General features: G+C 38.5%; 1 protein-coding gene across 3 annotated transcripts in view; it reads left to right on the top strand.

Moving 5' to 3' along the window:
- armc8 (armadillo repeat containing 8) overlaps positions 1 to 25,155 on the top strand; it is a 144,111-nt gene that overhangs the window by 26,335 nt on the left and 92,621 nt on the right. For all 3 annotated transcript variants that reach the window (XM_069934508.1, XM_069934506.1, XM_069934507.1), the window contains 5 exons: positions 2,231 to 2,302; positions 6,766 to 6,908; positions 7,314 to 7,411; positions 9,665 to 9,757; positions 19,820 to 19,900. In XM_069934508.1, coding sequence (XP_069790609.1) covers positions 2,235 to 2,302; positions 6,766 to 6,908; positions 7,314 to 7,411; positions 9,665 to 9,757; positions 19,820 to 19,900 — 483 coding nt within the window. In that variant the 5' untranslated portion in view covers positions 2,231 to 2,234. The remainder of the gene's footprint in view (positions 1 to 2,230; positions 2,303 to 6,765; positions 6,909 to 7,313; positions 7,412 to 9,664; positions 9,758 to 19,819; positions 19,901 to 25,155) is intronic.

Here is a 25,155-nt window from a genome sequence, read left to right on the forward strand (position 1 = left end):
GATCACCTTGAACTTCGTATGGCTGTTGCAAAGGTGCCTGATGTGTCTCCCCTTCTAACAAACATGAACTTGCAGTTCTGCAGGTTCGGGTGCGTCCGTGTTGCGAAGTCGGTACAGGGACCAGGTTACTGAGCCGCTCTCCAGGACTGCTACAGGTTCTTCTTTCCCCCATGAGACAGGTATGAACATGTCAGGGATGACTAGGAGTGCTCTGTCAACCAGTTCAGCCGACAAGGTGTTCAGGTCTTCCTTGGGTGCCGTGCAGATTCCAAAAAGGACTCAGGGGAGTTAGTCTACACAGTTGAGCCTCTTCAGGCGAGCCATGAGTGCCGACTTCAAGTGCTTGTGAAACTGCTCTTCTAGCCTGTTTGACTGTGGGTGATTTGCAGTTGTGTGGTGTAGCTGCATTCCCCACAGGCTGGCTACGGCCACCCACAGGCTGGAGGAAATTGTGCGCCTCTGTCGGACGTTATGTGGGCCAGTAGTCCAAAGCATGCCACCCAGGTTGTGCACGTTTTCGCCCAGTTGCTGACTTGTTTCTGGAGGCTGTGGCATACAAACTTGATGGTGTCTATCTGGATGGTTGTCCTGATGGAGGGGTGAGTGAGTTTGTGGATGGAATTGAACACTTGCCATCTCCAGGCTGCTGGGACAATGGGGTGCAATTGGCCGGTAGCCATGTCGCACAGGAGGGTGTTTCAGCCGGGTCCTACTGGAATGTCCTGCAGCTGCAGCCCTGAGACTGATTCTGTAGCTGGGCATTTCGCCATCCTCCCATTGTGGCTTCAAGAATGCTGCACAGTCTACTTCCTGGGACAAGGCCTGAATCGTTTGCCTGAAAAGTGTGTCTCCCAGGACATTGGCTTTCCCTGAGACATTTCTGATGGTTGTGTACTCGGAGATGAAGGACAAATGTTGCTGTTGGTAGGATGACCAGGAATCTGACCTCCTGGTAAATACTAAGGTTAGAAGCACCTCCTGGTAAATGCCAAGGTTAGAAGCTTGTGGTCTGTGAAGGCGGTGAATGCCCTGCCCGTCAGGAAATACCTGAAATAGTGGATGGCCAGGTTCAATGCCAACAACTCCCAGTCCTCGGGTGCTTACTGAAGAAAGCCAGCAGCTGCCAGTGCCCCCTCGATTAACTCTTCCAGCACCCCACTGACTGCCATGTTGGAGGTGTGCATTGTGACGGTGGTCAGAATGTCTGTCCTGGGGTGTGCTAGCAGCGCAGCATCCACTAAAGTTTCCTTCGCCTTCATGAAGGCGCTCATGGAAACCTAGTCTTCATCCTTGAACACTTTGTCAGCTGAGCTGGTTTATAGAGCACTCCTAGTTGTCCCTGGCATGTTCATACCTGCCTCATGGGGGCAAGAAGAAGAACTTGCAGCAGTTCTGGACTGGCTATGTGAGTGGCTCAGTAACCTGGTCCCTGTAACATCCTTGGCCTTGCCCGCCATTAGGGTGAACAGAGGGCTCATGATTCAGGCTGCTGGGGGGATGAAGCGGTGATAGAAATTCATCATGTCGACGAACTCCTGCAGGCCTTTGACTGTGTTGGATGAGTTCTCTAAAATCCTGGCAGATTATCCATCAGTGCTAGACCCACAGTTCATGGCAGCCATGACCAAACATGGGGTTCAGCACCAGGGACTGCCACTCCACCCCAGAGTCCGCAGACTCCCCCAGAGTCGACAAGCTCCACCTAGCAAAGGAGGAATTCAAAAGAATGGAGGAATTGGGAATCATCTAGAAACCTGACAGCCTATGGGCCTCCCCACTATACAGGGTGCCCATGGCACCGACTTTTTTGCTCTTCTGGTTTCCGGCGCTTCCTCCAGAAGTGACGTCACCAGTGTATACCAAAGACTCTTTGCGCACGTTAGCATTTCTCTGCCATGAAGTGGAAAGCTCGACACCATCTTGGGAGAGGATCTTCTTAGCCGCATGCTGCTGCCATTTTTGCTGGTTTGATCCGTAATTAGTGGGATGCCACAAGATCATTTTTTTCAACTTTCAAAATTTCGGATAACTAAGAATTTTGGCTAAATGGTGTTTGGATAATCGGAAATGTACTGTAGCTAGTTTAAGATAGGCCCAATTAGAGATGGATGCATAGTACCCAAGCACATAAGTTCTGGAAATTATTTCCTTTTTTAAAAAAAACTGTATTAAGAAGTTAGTTTCTTTTTATTAACCTCTTTGCATATTGTTTAACATTTTGTTTGTGCAGTGATATGAAGAATGCTGTTATTGGAAATAATAAACAAAAAGCTAACCTGATTGTCCTGGGAGCAGTACCAAGGTATTGTAATAGTTCCAGTGTTTTTCAATTTTGGTACTATAGTACATTATAGTACATTAAAACAGAAGTAGATAACTTAGACCCATGACCCTGTTAATCAGTCTGATGTGTTCTGATACTTTCTTTATACCTTTTCACTTTGTCAAAAATCTTTCCAGTCTTACTTTTAGAATTTGTATTGACTGAGCTTAATTTGTAGTTTACAGATAATAGTTTTAAACCTCTACACAAAAGAACAAATTCTCTAACTGGCAGAAATAATTAGTTTCCATTAACTTAAACAAAGCTTGAATGAATGTAAAAGTTTTACCAAATTAACCACATTTTTTTTCTAAATTCCAGAGAGTATAATATTTAATTGTATAAAATAGTTATTTAGTCACTCCAGTTTCTACCCTAAGGGTTGGCATTCCATTAAACATGTGATTTAAAAAAAAAACTTTTCATTTTAGTTGCTTTCATAATAGACCTCCAAATATTATTACTAAACTTCTTAACCATTTAGAAAGATTAAATTCCTTCCCTATTTAGAAAGATTAAATTTCATATCAATTTAAATCAAAGTGGATGACATAGCACATGTTAATATTGAAATTTGTTTGCCATAGATCTTTTTACTCATCTTAATCTTTTGATATCTATACTTTAATTCTTCCATCTACACTGTCTTCAATGAATTTGGAAGCATTGCTTTTGCATAATTAATTATTATTATTCAAGTAATTGAATAATAATTATTGAATAGAGCATAAAAGGGAAAAAAACCTAGCAGGGGCTAATGTGACTCCCTTGTATACAAAGATGGGAGAACTAATGGAGGATTAAGAAATGGCAGAGGAATGAAATCAATAGTTTGTATCCGTCTTCACAAAAAAAGATACCAAAAGACTCTCAGTAAGCCAAGGGTCCAAACCAAATGAGTAAAGAAAATAAATTAACATGAATTACTACTATAGAAGTTTAAGAACATATGCAATCACAAATGCACCTGAATAAGTAAATGCTGGAAATCTGAAACAGCAAAATAACATAAAATGCAGCAGGTCAGGCAGGATCTGTGGATAGAAAATGGTCAGTTTTGAGTCTGTAACTTTTCATCAGAACTGGGAAAGAGAGAGATGCGAGATTGTTTTCAGTAGTAGAGACTATGGGCGAGGGAACAGAAGGGATGTTTGTGATAGAATTTTGAAGTGGATGAATGATGGAAGTTACCAGCACATTAAGCTTCATCATCTGTCATGAGTTGTTTCTGGTAAGGTGATGATGAGAGGTAAGGTCACCCTGATATCAATAGATGGGAAAAAGATAAAGTTATTATAGATAAAGAATGTAATATCAACACTGAAAATACTATGATCGAGCAGAGTAGTGGATTTATGAACAATTTACATTTTATCATTGTAAGGAATTTTGTAGGAAAGGTGGATGAGCTTAAAGCATGGATTGGCACATAGAATTATGACATTGTGGCCATTAGTGAGACTTGGTTGCAGGAAGGGTAGAACTGATAGCTCAATGTTCTGAAGTTCTGATGTTTCAGAGACGATAGAGAGGGAGAGGTGGCATTGCTAATTAGGGGAAATGTCGCAGCGGTGATCAGACAGGAGAGGCTAGAGGGCTCATCTACTGAGGCTGTATGGGTGGAGCAGAGCAATGGAAAAGGATGACCTTTAATGGGATTGTATTGTAGACCACCCAATAGTTAATGGGTTGGGATGAGCAAATCTGCAGAGAGATAGCAGACAGCTGCAGAATATATTAAGTTGTGACAGTAGATGATTTTTAACTTGCCACATGTGGACTGGGACTCCCATACTGTAAAATGAGTGGATGGGTTAGAGTTTGTTGAATATATTCAGGAAAGTTTCCTAAATTAACATTTTGAGATCCCAACTGAATAGAGTGCCACACTGGATTTCCTATTGGGGAACAAGACAGAACAGGTATAGAAGTATGTGGAGTGGAACACTTTGAGTCCAGTGATCATAATAAGATAATTATGGAAAAAGATAGGTCTGGTTCTCCGGATGAAATTCTAATTTTGAGAAAGTGTAATTTTGAGGGAATGAGAAGTTTTCTAACATTGAAAAGAATTGAGTTGTGAAGAGGATTGGATCCTGGCCAGGGTAAATGAATGCAAAAGTACATGGCAGGTGGAACATAAAGTGGAAAATGTGTTGAACACTTTCGATAAAATTTAGAAAAAGCAATTATTAAATAGGGAGTGCTTGAAGATGTTGGTTGTTGTAGAGACCTGAATATCCTTGAATGCAAATCACTGGAAATGAAAATGCAGGTACAATAAGCAATTAGGAAAGAAAACTGAATATTTGCCTTTTACTGCCAACAAGATTAGAGCACTACAGTGAAGATGTTCTAATGCAATTAGATAGGACTCTTTTCAGCTTGTTCTTGGTTTGGTTTTGTCCTAAGTAAGGATGTACCTCTAATAAAGAGCAATTAAAATTCACCATATTGATATGAGATTTGAGTAGTTTGTCTTCTGAGGTGAAATTAAGATGAGTGGTTTATACTTGCTGGAATTTACAAGAATGAGGACTCTGTAATGTACAAACTTGATAGGGTAGATGCAGGTTTGATAGTTCTCCAGCATCTATAACCAGGTCAGGACACTCGTCTGAATGCTACTGGTACCATGTGACCCTTTACAACCTATCACATGGTCAGGTGGTTGGCGATAAACTGGCATCCCCACCAGGCTTGCCTGGTGCGGAGAGGGGCTAGACACCCTGCAGGATGAAAAACAAGACCTGTCAAAAGGCAGACCAACCCTCTTGTAGGGTCAATGACCAGCTAGAAAACATGTGCCGTGAAGCGCAGAAAGGACATTCCTTGGATCAAAGCTTGGTCTGGCCATTTACTGAAACAGAACCTCCCACAGCCGCCTTGGACCTCACCATGCAGCTGGAACCAGGACAGGATGTCGAGAGGGTGGGTCTGGACCTGTGCAACCCCATCTCACCTAAATCTATTACCACACATGCTGTTCCTTTCTGAGGAGTGAGGTATCCTCCTATTAAACCCCACAAACTGACTGAAAGAAACCATCATCATCTTATGGGATGGATAGTCAGAATAACCAGGGGTCACAGTCTCAAAATAAGGATTGAGATGAGGGGAAACTTATTCACACAATAGGCAGGGAATCTTTTGTAACTTTCGATTCAAGAAACTGGAAATATTCAGGGTGAAGATTGAGAGGCTTTTGGATACTAAGGGAATCGAGGGCCTGTGATTAGCCTAGAAGAGAGATCTTACAAGAAAAATCAGCCATGATATGATTGAATAGCAGAGTCTAAAGGCTGCTCATGCTTCCATTTTATTTGTTCTTATAAATTTTTTTAGGAATAGTTTTTTTGGTTTTTTTTCCAAAAAAAATACACATAGTAACATTTCAAATATACAATATATTAAAATTTTTCTCACGAAGACAACAAACGAAAACAGTCTCCCTCCCCCTTCCATACATACAGATCTGTTCACCGTCAGAGCTTACGTATATTTTAAATATATAGAGTACAGTTAGGGAATCTACATTTTTGTATACATAGTAGTTACATTTAGACTCTTTTTGTTCCTTTATATTACTGTATCTGGGCCCCTTTCAAAAGTGTCATATTTATTCTTTAAGTTGTATGTGATTTTTTTTTCCCCATAGGTATACAGCTGTTCATTTCTGCAGTCCATGATGCTCTAAGTAGAGGGGAGTCAAACTTCCAAGTGATCACGATACATTTTTTTCACTACCACCAGTGCTCTTTTTATAAATGAGATTTACTATTTGGTCGATTTTGCGCTTATTTCCATGAAATTACTTAATAGATATAGCTTCAGGTTGCCTGTGAAGGCCAATCCTGTTATTCTGGTAAATTTTTCTGTGATTTTGTTCTTATAAATTTAACAATCTTTAAAATATATAACTTGTTCATATTTTCATTTCTACATGGTTTGAAGTTCGACATTCTCTGCCAGTGACTACCCTTATGCTTGGGTGGTCACTGGTAGAGAAGTCTCTTAGCTGAGAAAAAACTACACAGCCACGTAAAAATAAGGGAAGACAACAACCTTCATCACATCCAAGTGGAAGTGATAAATGTAGGTTTTGAATTGTCTGTTAACATATGGACCTGTCTGTGCCAGTCACAATGCAGTGTTGAGACACATATCTCAGTGATGAGCAACTGCTCACCAACTTCAGTGCCCTGGTCATTAGAGTGAGAACAGCAGTGGCAAGCAATGATTCACACAAGGTAGCTGACACTGCAGCTGTGTGAAAGACAGGATTTTGCAGCAGATTCATGGTGCTTGTATACTATAATGCTCTCTTTAAGTACTTATTCTGTGAGTCCCCTTGGTGTCAGGAACAAAAAGGATGCAGTCAAGAGGAGGTGTACAACACTTAGTTCAAATCTGATCTATCAATTGCTCTTTTTTTTTTCCAGATTACTTTACCTACTACAGCAAGAGGCTTCAACTGTTGAACTTAAAACAGAATGTGCAGTAGTATTAGGAAGTCTTGCAATGGGGACAGAAAATAACGTCAAATCTCTATTAGACTGCCACATAATTCCAGCGTTATTACAAGGTACAGCTGTTTTCAAATCGTATTTTGAAGTTTGGATGTTTCAATAGTATTAATGAGCTCAAATGATTAACATGTACTGAGGCATCAAGACCAGAGCAATCCCAAGAATGGTGTACTGTGTCTTTATTAGCTGCAGTATTTTCAATCTCAGCCTTACTAGTGATCTCTCCCAAATCAGTCTGCTGATATAACCAGGTGAAAATCATCAAGTGATGTCATTTAATTAAAAGTTAGTGTGATGTGCACGTATTCTGGTGTATGACTGTGGAAAATATTGTAGCTGAATTGTTTTTCAGATTCTGCTACAATTTTGCCTTTTTAAGGGTATTGGAATGAATAATTACTTTATATTGCTGATTTGATAACATTCATGAAGTAGAATAATTAATTTTCCCTTCTGAATAGGTCTCCTCCTTCCAGATCTTAAATTTATTGAGGCTTGTCTTCGATGTCTTCGCACAATATTGACAAGCCCTGTGACGCCAGTAGAGGTACTTTATACAGTAAGTAACAGTAACTCACACCAAAAATAAAAAAACAGAAAATGTTGGAAATATTTACCAGGATAGACAACCTCTGTCGAGAGGGAAGTAGATATAATGTTTTGGGTAATTTACCCTTCATTGGTACTGATATTGCCAGTATTTCTTGTTTTTACATAAGGTTTTTAGCATCTTCGTTTTTTAAAATTTCAGGCTTCGGTATCAAAATAGTTTTTTATTCCTTCCTGATTACAGAATGAATTTAATTCTGTTCTTTTGAGTACTTGGTTTTAAAATCAAAACATTTTGTCCTGTCTGATTAATGGAATGAGGAGAGTCAAGATTTATTTTTGATTTTGTGTTTTGTTTTTGATTGGGTTATGCTTGGAAGTGCCTGGAAAGTAAGACAATTACAGGTCTGAGGCAGGGGGGGAAGGGGGCCTCACAGTGCTCTCATGTTGATACATGGTGGCAAAATCCCTGCCTTTAACCAAATAAGGTATAGAGGAATGCAAGGAAAAGAAAACTTCAGGAGCGGATTTAGTTAAAGTGTAAACCTTTTCAAAATCATTAACATTGTCACAAAATTAGTTGTTGTACGGCAGCAAATATTGCAATAAATTACATTTCAAGAAAATAGGAGAAAGTGAGGTGCTGCCTTTGCTTCATTGTCCATTCTGAAATCTGATGGCAAGGGGAAGAAACTGTCCTTGTGCTGCTGGGTGTTTGTCTTCAGGCTCCTGTACCTCCTTCCTGATGGTAGCAGTGCGAATAGGTCGTGGCCTGGGAGATGGGGGTCCTTGAGGATAGAGGCTGCTTTTTTAAGATAATGCCTCTTGTAGGCCTCCTTGATGGAGTGAAGATTGATGCCTGTGTTGTCACTGGCTGAGTTAACAACTCTTTGGAGTTTTTTTCCTTTCCTGTGCATTAGCACCTCCATACCAATCAGTGATACAACCAGACAGAATCCTCTTGACAGAACACCTGTGGAAGTTTTTGAGAGAAGCCAAATCTCCTCAAATTCCTCATGAAAAATAGCCACTGGTGAGCTCTTTTCATGATTGCATCGACATGGAGGCCCCAGGACAGATCCTCAGAGATGCTGACACCCAGGAATTTGAAGTTCTTGAATGTCTCCACTGCATTCCCCTCAATGAGGACTGGTTTGTTTTCTCCTGATTGCCTCCTGAAGTCCACAATCAGTTCCTTAGTTTTGCTGACATTGAGTGCAAGGTTGTTGTTGTGACACCGCTTAACTAGCTGATCTATCTCCTTTCTGTACACTTCCTCATTCCTATCTGTTCCAAATTTAGAACTGTTTTCTTTTGGATACTTGTTTCTCAAGGATCTATTTTAAACAAAATGAAAATTTAACAATACCAGATTAGGTAGCTAAAGGAAGAACTAAAACAGAATTAATATTTTATGCTAATATTTCAGCAAGACTGGAGGTAGAGATGTAAATAGGTTTAGGAATGTGCAATGGCAGATTAAAGAGGATAGAATAGCAAAATGGAATGCATGTTTAAAGATGGAAGGAAATGACAAGGATAGGTTCCTACAGCAAAGTTTTTTGGAGAAAAGGAGAGGTCTGAAAATGTACAAACACGTTCAAAATGTTGGAGGAGGATATTGGATTGTAGCAATTGCACACTTTGAATGAAGATGCAAAGGAATTGCTGTTAAGAGGTGAATTAAGCATGATGGGAGGGGAGCTAGCTGGTGGAGCAGATGGTGAAAGAGGTTCTCCCAGCCCTGGAGAACAACTGGCAGCAGGTGATGAAGCTGATTGAGAAACTGAACTACCAGATCCGGAGTAAGGGCCGGGAGCTGACGGAGTACCAAAATTGGTATAACATCGGGTAGATGAACAAGGAGAATTGCTCATCCTGGGTCACTGACTCCAGTGGCAAGTGCACAGGCACCAGGGTCTTGGTGTTCTAGCTGGGACCCATGCTGAATTCATCCACGCCATCTCCGGGGCCCATAGATGGGCCCATGGGCAGGGTATGGCCCTCTGATCCTCCAGACTCGAGACCCCCTCCCTGTTCTGTGGTGTGTCACACTTCTGTTGTAATGTTTGTGCCTGTTAATGTGATCAGTAAATTGGTTGGTTATTTTAAAAAAAATTGTGGAATAGCGGGGTTGGCCATATATAGTGAAAAGATGGTTAGGATCATAAAATCATAGGTAATGTATAGTGTTGGGAAAGTTGCAATTGCAGAGATGATAAAAGGGAAGATTTTAACCTTTATTTTTTTGTGTTGTCCTTAGGATGCCACAGTGGTTCCTCATCTTATGTCCTTGCTCAGCAGATCGCGATATATACAGGAGTACATCTGTCAGATATTTTCCCATTGTTGCAAGGTAGATGACTTTAAATAATAATAAATATAATTAGTAAAGACATATAAATATTGGGCATCTGAAAAATGTGTATATGTTAATGCTGAATTTTTAAGAGTAGCTTCAAGGGAAGGGTGATCAAAACTGTTTAATGTACTAAACCATTCATAATTAAACTTGACCACATTTAACAAAGCTGGTGTGTGTATTTGTTCTAATTTTGAGATGAGAGATATCAGTAATAAACTAATTATTTTTAAATTCATTGAACTTCTAACAGTGTAAATGCAAAAACTAGGCATGTAATAAAATGTGCATGAAATTGCTTCTCTGAATTTAAGTATAGTCTGGAATATTGAGATGAAAATCTTCACTGTCTGTTGACAGTGTTAAATACATTTAATTCAAGCAATTTCAACTGACCATAAGTCTAAATCACCAAAACATAATCCTCACTCTAGATTTTAGGACAATTGGTGGGGAAAAAAAATCACTAGTTGAGAAAACAGCTCTTAAGGTTAGGAGATAAAGTAATGAAAAATCAAATGTTATTCTTGTGCCTTGTATTATTTGGTATTTGAAATATTTTGGCTAAATTCCGTCAAGCCTACAGTCATTGTTCAGACCACTGGTTTTCCCAGGTTTAGCTGGTTTAGGTCCACAAATCTGAACCTGATGGCTAAGTGCATATGAGACCTGATCACTGAAGCCTTAAGAAGTACCAGGGTCTTGTATAATGTCGTCAGCTCATGAGGATTGGGCAGAAAAAAGCCTGCTTGCAATATCTTCAACAAAGTAAAGCCATATTGCCAACTTTTCAGTAAGCACAAGAAATTATCATTCCTAATTCTAAATAATTTTCTCTTAGTTTTAAAATCTCCATTAATATGAAATGGGCTTTAAAAACTTTGACCAGATCTAAGCTGTTACAGGATTCAAGCGTGGATTTCCTAGGGTAAATGCTGGGATATTTCAGCTAATTTAATCTCCCTCATTACTGGTCTCCCAATAAAAAGTGCAGTAGCAGAATGTTCTGATTTAGTCCTTGGCTGGTGCCCATCAAAAAGTTGGGATCTGTGCACATGTGGCTCGGGTTCAAACTTGCTCGAATTTGCTGCAAAAGTGCAAAGATTTCCCAGTAAATTTTGGTCCAGTTCCTCCTCTGGTGTGATCTAATGAATTATGTGGTAATGAAGACTTTTTTGGTTTTTTTTTTGGATTTTGCTGCTGGAAATTATCTTGGTATAGCTTTACTGACCATTTATAGAATCTGACCTTGAATAGAACCTGATAAGTTGCTAGATACAGCAACATCTAGTGCTGAGCAGAGAACACTTGGCCTTGTATTCTGGCATACCATAATGCATCTTTATAAAAAATCAAGGATGCAATTGAATGTACAAATGATGATTAAGGAATTCCAGCTAACTGAAGCAGGGGTATTTAGATGCCCCTCTGTCTATGAACATCAGCTTCTCTGTAGACTGTGTACTTGGAAACATGAGGATTGGTATGATGAAGATCACTGAGATCCACAAGCTGATCAATCACAAATGCACTGCCTTTTCTGCTTGGAAGAATGACATTAACTCTAAACAAAAGAAACTTGGTCAAAGGATTATCTGTCATATTGAAATACAGATGGTGGGAAGAAAAGGTGAAGGAATTTCAACACCTATAGATGCTGTGGGAGCAATCAGGCACCAGGGCTTTTGAGAGTGGAGGAAATGTAATTAAAAATAGAGAAGCAGTCAGTGCTTGTTTCATGGAGCATCTCACATAGCTTTTAGTTCAGACTGTTGAGACTAAATTACTGTTGAATCACTCAGTAAGAGCTTCAATCTTATGAGGTAAGAAAGGCCAATTAATAGATAGGGAAGATTGAAATTGTTTCCCACTAACACACCATCCTTTTTAAATTTTTAATTTTTAAAAGTTTTTCACACTATGAACCATATTAATCAAAATACACACAAACATTTCCCTCTTGAATATACAGTGTCATTTTCTCCCCTTTTTACCCCCCTCCCTTCCCTCCCTCCCTCTCACCCCCCTCCAAACCCATTAAACGTTCCAACATGTACAATATAATAACCCCATTAAACAATGTCATCACACAATGAAAATTGTGTCATCTACTTTTACACACTGGGTCAGTTTATTTCATCTTCTCATTCTATCATTTTAGGGGGTGGAGGTCCGCGATAGGCCCTCTCTGTTGTGTTCCATGTACGGTTCCAAAATTTGTTCAAATAATGTGACTTTATTTTTTAAATTATATGTTATTTTTTCCAATGGAATACATTTATTAATTTCCATGTACCATTGCTGTACTCTCAGGCTCTCTTCTGATTTCCAAGTTGACATTATACACTTTTTTGCTACAGCTAAGGCTATCATAATAAATCTTTTTTGCACTTCATCCAGTTTAAGGCCTAATTCTTTACTTATATTACTTAGAAGAAAGATCTCTGGATTTTTTGGTATGTTGCTTTTTGTGATTTTTATTTAATATCTGATTTAGATCTTCCCAAAACTTTTTCACTTTCTCACATGCCCAAATTGCATGTACTGTTGTTTTCATTTCCTTCTTCCAGCGAAAACATATATCTGATACTGTTGGATCCCATTTATTTAACTTTTGGGGCGTGATATATAACCTGTGTAACCAATTGTATCATGCGTAACCTCGTATTTATTATATTTCTCGTAGTTCCAGAGCATAGCTTTTCCCATATTTCATTTTTTATCTTTATGTTGTTCCCACTTTTGTTTAGTATTGCTTAGTTCATAACTTTCTTCCTCTTGCAGCTTAATGTACATGTTCGTTATAAATCTTTTAATTATCATTGTGTCTCTAATCACATATTCAAAGCTGCTTCCTTCTGGTGATCTCAGTCTGCTTCCAAATTTGTCCTTTAAGTAGGTTTTCAGTTGGTGGTATGCAAACATTGGACTGAGTTATTCCATATTTGTACTTCATTTGTTCAAATGATAATAAATTATTTCCCAAAAAACAATTTTCTTTTAATTCCTTTTCTCTCCCATTCTCTAAAGGAAAGGTTATCTATTGTGAAAGGGATTAATAATTTTGGTAGTTGGTAATTTGTTTTTTTCCTTTCTACGTGAATCTTCTTGCATATGTTGAGTAAATGGTGAACTTCTATATTGCACCAGTTTTTCATCCCACTTATAAAGTATATGTTCTGGTACCTTCTCCCTTATTTTATCTAGCTCTATCTTGGTCCAATCTGGTTTTTCGCTTGTTTGATAAAAATCTAATAGATATCTTAATTGTGCTGCTCTATAATAATTTTTAAAGTTTGGTAGCTGCAAACCTCCTTGTTTGTACCATTCTGTTAATTTATCTAGCATTATCTCGGTTCCCCCCCCCTTTCCATAAGAATTTCCTTATTATTCTCTTTAGTTCATTGAAGAATTTCTCTGTCAAGGGAATTGGTAACAATTGAAATAGGTATTGTATCCTTGGAAAGATATTCATTTTAATGCAATTTACCCTTCCTATCAGTGTTAGTGGTAAATCTTTCCAATGTTCTAAGTCATCTTGTAATTTCTTCATTAATGGCTGATAATTTAATTTGTATCGGTGGCCTAGATTATTATCTAGTCTAATACCTAGGTATCGGATTGCTTGTGTTTGCCATTTAAATGGTGATTCTTTTCTAAACTCTGTGTAATCCGCATTATTCATTGGCATCACTTCACTTTTATTTGCTTTGATCTTGTACCCCGATATTTCTCCATATTCCTTCAATTTCTTATGTAATTCTTTTATTGATAATTCTGGTTCTGTTAAGTATACTATGATGTCATCTGCAAATAGACTGATTTTATATCCCTTCTCTGTTATTTTTATCCCTTTTATTTTCTGTTCTTTTCAGTTCTGCCAATAGTTCTATTGTTAAAGCGAACAGTGAGGGAGACGGTGGACCTCCCTGCCTAGTTGACCTACTTAATTTAAATTGGATTGATTATATATCCATTTACTGTCACCTTTGCCATTGGCCCCTTATATAATGCTTTAATCTCATTAATATATTTCTCTGTTAGGTTGAACCTCTGTAATACTTTGAATAAATAATTCCATTCTACACTGTCAAAGACTTTCTCTGCGTCTAAAGTAACAGCCACTGTTGGCGTCTTATTTCCTTGTACTGCATGGATTAAGATAATGAACTTACAGAAATTGTCCGTTATTCGTCTTTTCTTAATAAATCCAGTTTGATCTAGTTTTACTATTTTTGGGTACACAGTCGGCCAGTCTGTTTGCTAATAGTTTTGCTATTATCTTATAATCTGAGTTAAGTAGAGATATTGGTCTATGCGATGCTGGTGTTAGTGGATCTTTCCCCGTCTTTGGTATTACTGTAAATATTGCTGTTTTACATGAATCTGGCAAGTTTTGTGTTTCTTCTTTCTGGTTCATTACTTTCAGGAGAAGAGGAATTAGTAACTCTTTAGTTTTATAGAATTCTATTAGGAGTCCATCCTCTCCAGGCATTTTATTGTTCGGAAGCTTTTTTAATATATCCTGTATTTCCTCTATTTCAAATGGTTTTATCAATTTCTTTTGCTCCTCTTTGCAATTTCGGTAGTTCAATTTTAGCTAGAAACTCATCTATTTTGTCTTCTTTCCCTTCGTTCTCAGTTTGGTATAATTGCTTGTAGAATTCCTTGAAGTTTTAATTGATTTCTGTTGGGTTATATGTAATTTGTTTGTCCTTTTTCCTTGATGCCAATATCGTTCTTTTAGCTTGTTCTGTTTTAAGCTGCCAAGCTAGTATTTTGTGCGTTTTTTCTCCTAGCTCATAATACTTCTGCTTTATTTTCATTATGTTCTTCTCCACCTTGTACGTTTGTAGTGTTTTGTATTTTATTTTTTTGGCCGCCAATTCTCTTATTTTTGTTGTATCTTCCCTTGTTGCTAGTTGTTTTTCTGTACTATTTCCCTTTCTAGCTGTTCTATTTCCTGATTGTAGTCCTTTTTCATCTTAGTTACATAACTTATTATCTGCCCTCTGATGAAGGCTTTCATTGCATCCCAGGCCAACATGGCCTGTTTCCGCTCCGTAAATGGTTATATGGTTATAATATAAATTTGTCTTTCACTGATTCCGTATTTATTTCAAAGTACATTTTAATTTGGTGCTCAATAAATTCTCTAAATTCCTGTCTTTTAAGTAGCATGGAGTTTAATCTCCATTTATATCTTATTGGTGGGATGTCCTCCAGTTCTATTGCTAATAACAGGGGTGAGTGATCAGATAACAATCTAGCTTAATATTCCGTTTTCCTAACTCTCCCTTGGGTATGGGCTGACAACAGGAACAGGTCAATTCTTGAGTATGTTTTATGTCTACTCGAATAATACGAGTATTCCTTCTCCTTTGGGTGTTGACTCCTCCATATATCCAAAAGTTGCATTTCCTGCATTGATTTAACCATACATTTGGCTACTTTGTTCTTTTTGCTAGTCTTTTGTTCAGTTTTATCCACCTTTGAATCCAAATTAAGGTGAAAGTCCCCTCCTATCAATATATTCCCCTGCGTATCTACAATCTTCAAAAAAATATCTTGCATAAACTTTTGATCCTCTTCATTAGGTGCATATATATTGAACAAATTCCAGAATTCTCAATATATCTCACACTTTATCATTACATACCTCCCTGCTGCATCTATTATTTCCTCCTCTATTTTGATTGGTACATTTTTATTGATTAATATAGCTACACCTCTGGCTTTTGAATTATATGATGCTACCATTACTTGCCTTAATTTCTTGTGTCCACTTCAGTTAGATGCTTTTCCTGCACGAATGCTATATCTATTTTTTTCAGTAAATTTAATAGCCTCTTCCTTTTGATTTGGTTATGTATTCCATTAATGTTTATAGTCATATAGTTCAACATGGCCATCTCATACTCTGTTTACATCTCATTTCCACTTCCTCACCACCACCTTTCCCCTTTTCCCCATTTTCAATTCTCAGTTTTCCTTTTTTGAACGCACTGTATGAAAACACTTCTAAAATATAAAATACTTCAACCATTCCCACATCTAAAATTTCCTTATCCCCAAGTGTCCCCCCCCTCTCTGAGTCTCCCCTTGTCCCTTGCCGGCCAACCACAACTCCCCGCTCCATTCGGACTGCGAACCCGTTCGCAAGTGTCAACTGATTTCGCAGTGACTGTTATTCTCTCCCACCCAATCCCCTCCAGAAAAGACTTTTATCTTCACATTAAAACAAAACTCCCCCTCTTTTCTTCTCATTTTATTTTTCTTTTTTTAACCCCTCCTCTTTTTTCCCCTCCTTCTCCCTTACTTCCCTTTTCTTCCCTCCTTTAGTTCTTACTTATACATTATTTTTACATCTTTATATGTAGTTTGTTGTCGTTCTTCGTTCTTGTTGCATCTCTTCATCTGACTTTCTGTCTTGCAGGCGTTCATGCAAATTCTCGTGCTTTCTCCGGATCCGAGAACAGTTTATTTTGCTCCCCCGGGATAACTAAGCACCGCTGGATATCTTAACATAAACTTATAGCTTTTTTTCCATAGGATCGATTTTGCTGCGTTAAACTCCTTCCTCTTCTTTAGGAGCTCAAAATTTATGTTTGAGTATAAAATATTTTTTGACCTTTGTACTCCAGTAGTTTTTTGTCTTCTCTAATTTTATTCATTGCCTTCTCCGATATATTTTTGTGTATCTCAGAAATTTTACTAAAACGGATCTTGGTTTTTGTTGTGACTGATAAATTCTTTCACATCTTTGCCTTCTTCATCTTCCTTAAGGCCCACTATCTTTGTATTGTTTCGCTTACTTCTTTGGCTTGGCTTCGCGGACAAAGATTTATGGAGGGGTAATGTCCACGTCAGCTGCAGGCTCGTTTGTGGCTGACAAGTCCGATGCGGTACAGGCAGACACAGTTGCAGCGGTTGCAAGGGAAAATTGGTTGGTTGGGGTTGGGTGTTGGGTTTTTCCTCCTTTGTCTTTTGACAGTGAGGTGGGCTCTGCGGTCTTCTTCAAAGGGGGTTGCTGCCCGCCGAACTGTGAGGCGCCAAGATGCACGGTTTGAGGTGATATCAGCCCACTGGCGATGGTCAATGTGGCAGGCACCAAGAGCTTTCTTTAGGCAGTCCTTGTACCTTTTCTTTGGTGCACCTCTGTCTCGGTGGCCAGTGGAGAGCTCGCTATATAACACTATCTTGGGAAGGTGATGGTCCTCCATTCTGGAGACGTGACCTACCCAGCTCAGTTTGATCTTCAGCAGCGTGGATTCGATGCTGTCGGCCTCTGCCATCTTGAGTACTTCGATGTTGGAGATGAAGTCACTCCAATGAATCTTGAGGATGGAGTGGAGACAACGCTGGTGGAAGCGTTCTTGGAGCCGTAGGTGATGCCGGTAAAGGACCCATGATTCGGAGCCGAACAGGAGTGTGGGTATGACAACTGCTCTGTATAGGAAAATTCTAGCGAAGATTTTGCCTGCAATGGAGAGCAGCGTGATTCCCCTGTAGTTTGAGCAGTCTGATTTCTCACCTTTGTTTTTGTACAGGGTGATGATGATGGCATCACGAAGGTCCTGAGGCAGCTTTCCTTGGTCCCAGCAGAGCTTGAAAAACTCATGCAGTTTGGCATGCAGAGTTTTGCCGCCAGCCTTCCAGACCTCTGGGGGGATTCCATCCATACCTGCTGCTTCAGAACTCTTCCAATCTCTTTTCAGCGCCAACCGCTCAGTCCAAGAATCCGCCCTGCTCCAGCTCCCTCAACAGCCCTTAAGGCTAGAGCTGGATGAGGTCCTCACCCGGGAAGAGACATATAAGGCAATTGAACAACTGAAAAGTGGCAAAGCAGCAGGTATGGATGGAATCCCCCCCCCAGAGGTCTGGAAGGCTTCGTCTACTATAGTTTTCCATTATATCCATCTTCTGAGCTAACAACTCTTCTGTTTCTTTAACTTTTTTGTCACTTTCTTCCAATTTTCTTTTTAAGTCGTTCACTTCCATTTCTACTGCCATTACACGTTCTTCCACATTTTCTAATCCTTTCCCTACATCTGTTATGACCAGCTCTATTCTACTCACTTTTTCTTCTGTACTTTTCATTTCACTAAATTCTAGTGTCAACCATACTTTTAATGCTTTCATTTGTTCTTGAAATTTTTTAAAATCTACGTACTGTCCATTCATTTCACCTTCTATTCCTCTGTACAGAGCTTGGTGTTCTTCTTCTGTCTGCTCTTGGGTTTGTGTCTTCTATTTCTCTTCCTTGTATCTGTGTCTCTTCTGACTTTCTTGTTGAGCTGCTTGTCTCAGTTTGTTGGGTTTTTTTTCATGGTTTCTTGATGTTGGTCCTCTTCTTCTGAGCTGGTTATCTGTTGGGCCTCCTGCTTCTGTTTTTCTTTTTCATCCCTCCCTTTCCCGTTGCTTTCTTTATCTTCCAGCTGGGAGTCCTGTTGTCGGGCATCTCTCAGCTGTTCGTGCTGTGGTGTTTCACTCCACTGCTGGTTCCCCCCCCCCCCCCCCCCCGTCGGTGTTCTCCTTGTCGAGCGCATCACGCATGTGCGATTCCCTGTACATGCACATTTGTGCACCTCTGTTTGGCTCAGCAAGCCATTTTTGCAGTCCCACGTCGGTAGGTTGCGACCCTGCGGGGTCTCCACTAACCTCTGGGAGCAGGCTCCTCTTTCCACAGCGGGTCCCTGCTTTTTCGTGCAGTTCGTGCAGGTAAGGCCTTCTTTCTCTTCTGGTGTCTTTCCTTTTTTTCCCCCATTGTTTTTGATTTTTCTTTCCTAGGTGCCATTTTCTCCACACCTTTATCTTTTATTTGTTGTGTTCTGTGTATCTGTGGCTTTGATTTTTCTTCACTTCTTCTTTTCTGGAGAGAGCTGGTATTCTCCTACCGGCCACTACTCCATTACGTGACTTCTCCCCACTAACACACCATCCTGAGGATGTGGAATGACAGGGAAATCTTTGACCTGATTCCATGATTAGAAAATCTCCAAGAAAATAAAAATATAATGATGGAACTTGTAATTCAAAGTGAGAAGATGGTTGTAGAAAGCCTTCTGAATATTTTTTATTTACTCAAGAATTCTCTGTAGAATCAATGGGTTTAGGTCATTAAGCTAACATGACTTGTTGGTTTACCACTAATGTATGTTGTTTTCAAACTTGCATGTCAAGTTTTGGTTTTGTTTGTCCTGAGTTGTATTAGATATAATCTGGATATTTTTTCTACAAAATAGCACAACGTATTTGTCTTTGAATTATTGAAGTCCCTCCTCTCCATTGTTTCTTGTACAATTTCAAAACTGGGTATATTCATTAACTGGATTTTGTGCAGAATTTTGAGTTGTGCTAATTTGGAATATTTGCTTTTATAATCTTCTGGTGATTTTTGCAACAAATATAAAAAAAGTTCCGTTTTTGTAGTTTATTGCAGATAACATGTAAATAATGTTGCTGTGAGATATTACCATTTTGAAGTACAGTAAAACTTTGTTTATCTGAAATGGTTGGGACCTGGCCCATTTTGGATAAACATTTTTTCGGAGAAAAACAGCCCAGTAGCAACAGCAAATCACTTGTAACAATGTTTAAACAACTGCAAACAACAAGGCAAGGCTTTTTAAGTATTAAAAATAATGTTTAATTCTCAATAAAAAAACTGTTGGCCACCGCCAATCACCGACACCTCCCCACTGAGAGTCCTACTCTTGCCTGGGAGCCTGAGGCCCCTGGTCAGTTTGGCTCAAAAAAAATGCAGATAAATGACGATTTCAGATATTCTCGTTTATCCATAATTTTAAAAAAAGATTTCATATATCTGAAGATTTTGGAGAGTCCGATTTTGGATAATTGGAGTTGTACTGTAAATTAACGTTATTTGGCTATCATCTTTTAATATGAAGACAAGCTAATCCCATTTGTATTGTTTTAGCAAGATAATTGTTTCTTATTTTTTCCAATCAGCTCTTTTTGGTTTTGTTCAGTAGTAATGATGATTTCACCAACTTTAGTAATGACAAATTCTCCTGCTGCCTTGTTTTGTTACAGACTCCAGAGCATCAGGCTGTGCTGTTCAACCATGGTGCAGTGCAGAACATTGCCCATCTACTGACTTCTCCTTCATACAAAGTAAGTGCCAGAAAATAAAGTTGGGATACACACTAAAAACATCTAATGTTGCTCAGGATTGCATCTTGTTTGCACCATAGGTGATCTTGTGGCGGTATGCCATTAGGCAGGCGAACTGGCCCTGCTTGTCATGCACGTGGCAGGGCAGCCTGCCAAAATGGCGCTGTTGGGGGTTTCCTCCCGACCTCGGCACCAGGCTCAGAAGCCCATGATTGGGGACCCACATGATGCCCCGGTGACGTTGGGGGCCCCCCAGTGCAGTTCTCAGCCAGGTCTGGGCTGGGAGTATAAGACCAGCCAGGTAGCCTGCAATAAATCAATTTTTGCTCACTGAACTCAACCCGTCTGGTTGTGTGATCCTGCAGTTAGCAGTGTAGGCACCAATACAATCTTTTATTTTCTATATAAAAGAGCCACTATATTTGTGAAGTAAAACATTTTAAATTAAAATTATGTAATCCCTCATGATGATATAAAAGTCCCTTTTAATATCTTTCTCCTAGTAGTAATATGTACTAGTTGACAAATCAGCCATCTATGTTTGAATAATTTGTAGTTTTTCCAATTTGCCCTTGAAAGATTTGAGTTCCATAACATCCAACAAATAATAAAGTATTGATAACTTTATTTTTCAATCTTTTTATTAACATTTCATAATATACACAGCAAAAGGAGAATAGAAATAACACAATTAAAATGGTTTGGCCAAGTCGGCATAGTATAAATATATATAAATTCCAAAGATTGAAAATATGACATATTAGAAATAATTCTCCAAAGAAAACAGAGATTTAAAAAAAAATTATTATATATATAAAAAACTAATCTATTAAAACAAATGGCCTATCCTGAGAATCTGTCAAATAGTTTAAAACATAACTCAGGTCCACTCCTACAGATAACAAAAGTGGCAAGAATTATATTACGTCTGATTTCCATGTTTCTTCAAATTTAGTAGTTGTATCTAATGTACGACTTCTGATTTATATATATATATATATATATATATATATATATATTTGAGAAGGACATAAGATGAGAAAGCTATTGAAGTAATGTAGGAGCATCAGTTTTTCCATTTAAGTAAAATGACTCTTCTAGCTAATAGTGCAGAAAAAGCTATAACTCGATATGCAGTAGGTAAGCAACCTACATCTGTAATTCCAAAAAAAGCATACAAGTTTGTAATTGAATAACCAGTATCATTGATAGAGTTTTAAAAATATTTCTAACATGGGACATGACAAAAATATATAAGATGCCATCTCAGTATTGCATCTAATCACAAGTAGATGTGAGCTAGTTTATCTTTAGACATGTAACCTCTATGAACTATTTTAAACCGTATTAAAGAATGATGTGCACATAGTGAACAAGTATTAACTTGTCTAGTACTTTTTCCCCATGTTTCAGGAGATATTGTAAATTGAAATTCTGATTCCCATGTTTGTCAAATCTTATTCATGGGTATAAATAGTACCAACTAAACCCTTTTGAAAGGGGGTTTAACTAGAACAAAGTGTCAAGTAAATCTGGTTGTTGTAATGTTAGTTAATTAGACATTACGGTATTCAGGAAATTTCTAATCTGTAGATATCTAAAAAATATGTGTATGGTAAATTATATTTGGTAGAAAGTTGTTCAAAAGACATCAAGCCACCATCAGCAAATAAGTCTACAAAAGAGATAATTCCTTTAATCTTCCAAATAAGGGTGTTTCAGTCAAGAGTAGAAGGTATAAAATTAAGCACTATATTACCCAAGGCAAAAAATTTTAGTCTATAAAAACCTTCAAAATTGAAACCAAAGACTTAATTAATATTTAATAATTGAATTAGAAATGTACTTATCTTAGATAGTCTAAAAAAAAATGCTGGTTCTTAAAAAAAGGCTAAGGAAAAATTCTGGACAGATTTCAATTCCAAATCTACCCAAAGTAGAAGATCAGATATATCAAAGCAAAAAAATCATATAGCAAATATTAACTGCCCAATAATAAATTCGGTAAGACAATGCCACCACCCTTCTTAGGTTTCTGTAAGTGAAGCTTATTCATTCTGGCCCCATTACCATTCCAAATATAAGATGAAATCTTGGAATCAATATTATCAAAATGAGATTTTGGAATCAAAATTGGAACAGCTTGAAATAGGTATAAAAATGTAGGTAATATTATCATCTTAACAGCATTAATACGACGAACCAAAGACAAAATCGGTGGGACCATCTAATAAAAGATTCTTTCAAAAAATATAATAAAGGAGAAAAATTTAATTTAAACAAACCTAAGTTATTGTATTTTAAAATGACTGCAGTAGTTATTACTAATAACCAAAAATCTTTCCCGCTCAAATTGTTTTGAGGTACTAGACAAGGCTGTCCCCTGAGCCCTTTACTTTTTAATTTGGCATTAGAACCCCTTGCAATTGCACTCTAATTCAAATAGGATTCAACATATTAATAGAGGAGATGAAGTACATAAAGTCTCTCTATATGCTGATGATCTTTTGGTCGATATTTCAGATCATGCTAATTATATCCCTGTGATGCTCTACTATTGGATTTTAGGAGTTTTTCTGGAGATAAACTAAATTTTCATAAAAGTGAATTATTCCCAATAAACTCACATGATCCTATTTAATCATGATAATATGCCCTTTAAGATTGTTAAATAATATTTTACTTACTTAGATGTTAAAATCTTGAGGAAATTTAAAGATTTGTTTAAATAATTGTTAGTTTTATTGCAGTTTTTTTCATTACTAACATGATTCCTCTTAGTCGTCGGTTGATATTTGAAAGGGAGTGTCTATCTGGTTTCTTGTTAGTTAGCTGGAGACTAAAAGATTTTGGAAGAGGAATTATAAAGTGCAGTGGTAGATAGAATGCAAATCTCTTGAAGGATTTAAACAACAGTCTAAGAATGTTTAATTTTAATGAAAACTGGATGAAGTAGTGCTTTTAGGATAGGATACAGAAAACATAGATCATGTGTCTAAGTGAATGGAAATAGAACTTCAGAATAAATTTTAAAATTCAGACATACATCACTGTAACAGGCCCTTCTGGCCCACAAGTTTTTGCTCCCCAATTACACCCAATTGATCCAAAATGCAATTGTGCAATGTAGAGAGAGAAAAAAAAATCAATAAAGTGCAAAAGAATCCTTGAATCATTCCCTGATTGATTTTTTTTGTTGAATCGGATTGTGAATGATAGAAGCTGTTCCTGAGAGTGGTGATGCAAGTTTTGTAGCATCTATACCTCTTTCCTGATGGCAGCAGTGAGAACAGAGCATGTGCTGGATGGTGTGGATCCTTGATTGCTGCTGCTCTCTGATGGCAGCATTCCCTGTAGATGTTTTCAGTGATGGAGAGGGTTTTATCTGTAATGTCCTGGGCTATGTCTACTACTTTTTGCAGGGCTTTGCACCCAGGGGCATTGTTGTCCCCATACCAGTAAGCACACTTTCCACCGTACATGTAGAAATTTGCCAGGGTATGCGATGGCATGCCAAACCTCCACAAACTCTTGAGGAAGTCGCTGATTTGCTATCTTCATGATGCCATTAGTATGTTGGGTACAGGAAAGATCCTCCAAGATAGTGACTCTTAAGAACTTAAATTTGCTCACCCTCTCTGTCACATTTGTGGCCCGAAATGTGAAGTTAATAAAGCATCGAACACAAGTTTTATTAGGTAAACTTCTCAGAGTCTTTATTTTCCAGTTTCCTTTGTTCTCCTGCTTGTGCTCTTATCGCTCTCTCTCATACCACGTGACTTCCGGTACATCTCATACATATTCATTATCATAACATCCTTCCTTTAATCAGAAATAAACTTTACCTTCACTTACCAATATCCCTCGGAAACCTACAAACATCGTAACTAATGGTAATACTATAACTCAACTACATAAAATTTACTTCCTACAGCACTCATACATGCACTTTATGATACAAGATTAAATACTGTCCCAAAGTTCTTATTAAAACTATGGCACAAAGTCTTCGTATCGTTTGGACGCTTTCCGGTTTCGCTTCGGCCTGCCTGCGATATTGTCGTCGCTTCTCGGTTGTTCACTCTCAGCGACGGAAATACTGCTCGCCACGGCTTCGGGTGTTTCTGGCACTCTAGTCACTTCATCAGGAGTGCTGGTAACTGCCTCTGGAACATCATCAGGTCTCTCAGTTTCAGCATCTCGTATTGGCCTTTCAACCTCTTCGCTCGATGTATCTCTGGACTGGTACCTTTTTACACCTGATACATTTCTCTTATACAGGACTCCAGTCAGAGACTTGACTGTCACCATACTGCCACTTCTGGATACGACAGTGTAGGGTTGATGGTAATAAGGTGTGTCTAGCTTACCACCAGTTTCATGCCTCACTAGAACATTATCTCCTGGCATGATGTCTGAGTACTTGGCTCCACGTTTCGAATCTGTGTACAGCTTTGCTGCACCTTTCTTTTCAGCATCGTGGTCCCTCATCTCCTGGTCGTCTCGGATTTCCTTTATTTCTGGCATTTTTGTGCGGATTTTTCTCCCAAAAAATGCTTCTGCAGGACTTTTTCCAGTGGTTGCATGAGGCGTTGCTCGATAGACAGCCACATAAGATAGCAATGCTTCTCTCCAATTTTGTCCTTCTGCGTGTGCAATCCTCAATCGTTTTTCAATGGACTGATTTTGTTTCTCTACTTCTCCGTTGGCTTGCGGCCATTTTGGAGTTACTTTATGATGGTGGATACCTGTGGTCCTCGTGTATTCCGCAAATGTCTCTGAAATGAGTTGTGGACCATTGTCAGAGTATAATGTAACAGGTAATCCATATCTTGCGAATATCTCTGCTAATGCTTGTATTGTTTTTTCAGTGGTTGTGGACTTCAACACCACGTACTCATAGTATCTGCTGTAGTAATCTATCACTACCATAATTGATTCACCCGTCGGTAAAGGTCCAAGAAAATCAACAGCTACGTCGATCCATGGTCCTGTTGGGAGTTGCGTACTCCGGATCGGTTCTGGCGGATTACTCCTACTTGTGATTTGACATCCGTGACAAGGTTTAACAAATTTCTCTGCGTCTTTACCACAACCTGGCCACCATACCTTGGTCCTGAGGTTTTGCTTGGTACCAACAATACCTAGGTGTCCTTCATGCGCTAAGGATACGATCTTCGGTCTCAATCTTTGTGGTATCACCAATCTGCAACCTCTTAATACACACTGTCCGATGCAACAAAGTTCGTCTCTAA

This window comes from Narcine bancroftii, chromosome 4, assembly GCF_036971445.1.
Source record: "Narcine bancroftii isolate sNarBan1 chromosome 4, sNarBan1.hap1, whole genome shotgun sequence".
NCBI classification, from domain to species: Eukaryota; Metazoa; Chordata; class Chondrichthyes; order Torpediniformes; family Narcinidae; genus Narcine; species Narcine bancroftii.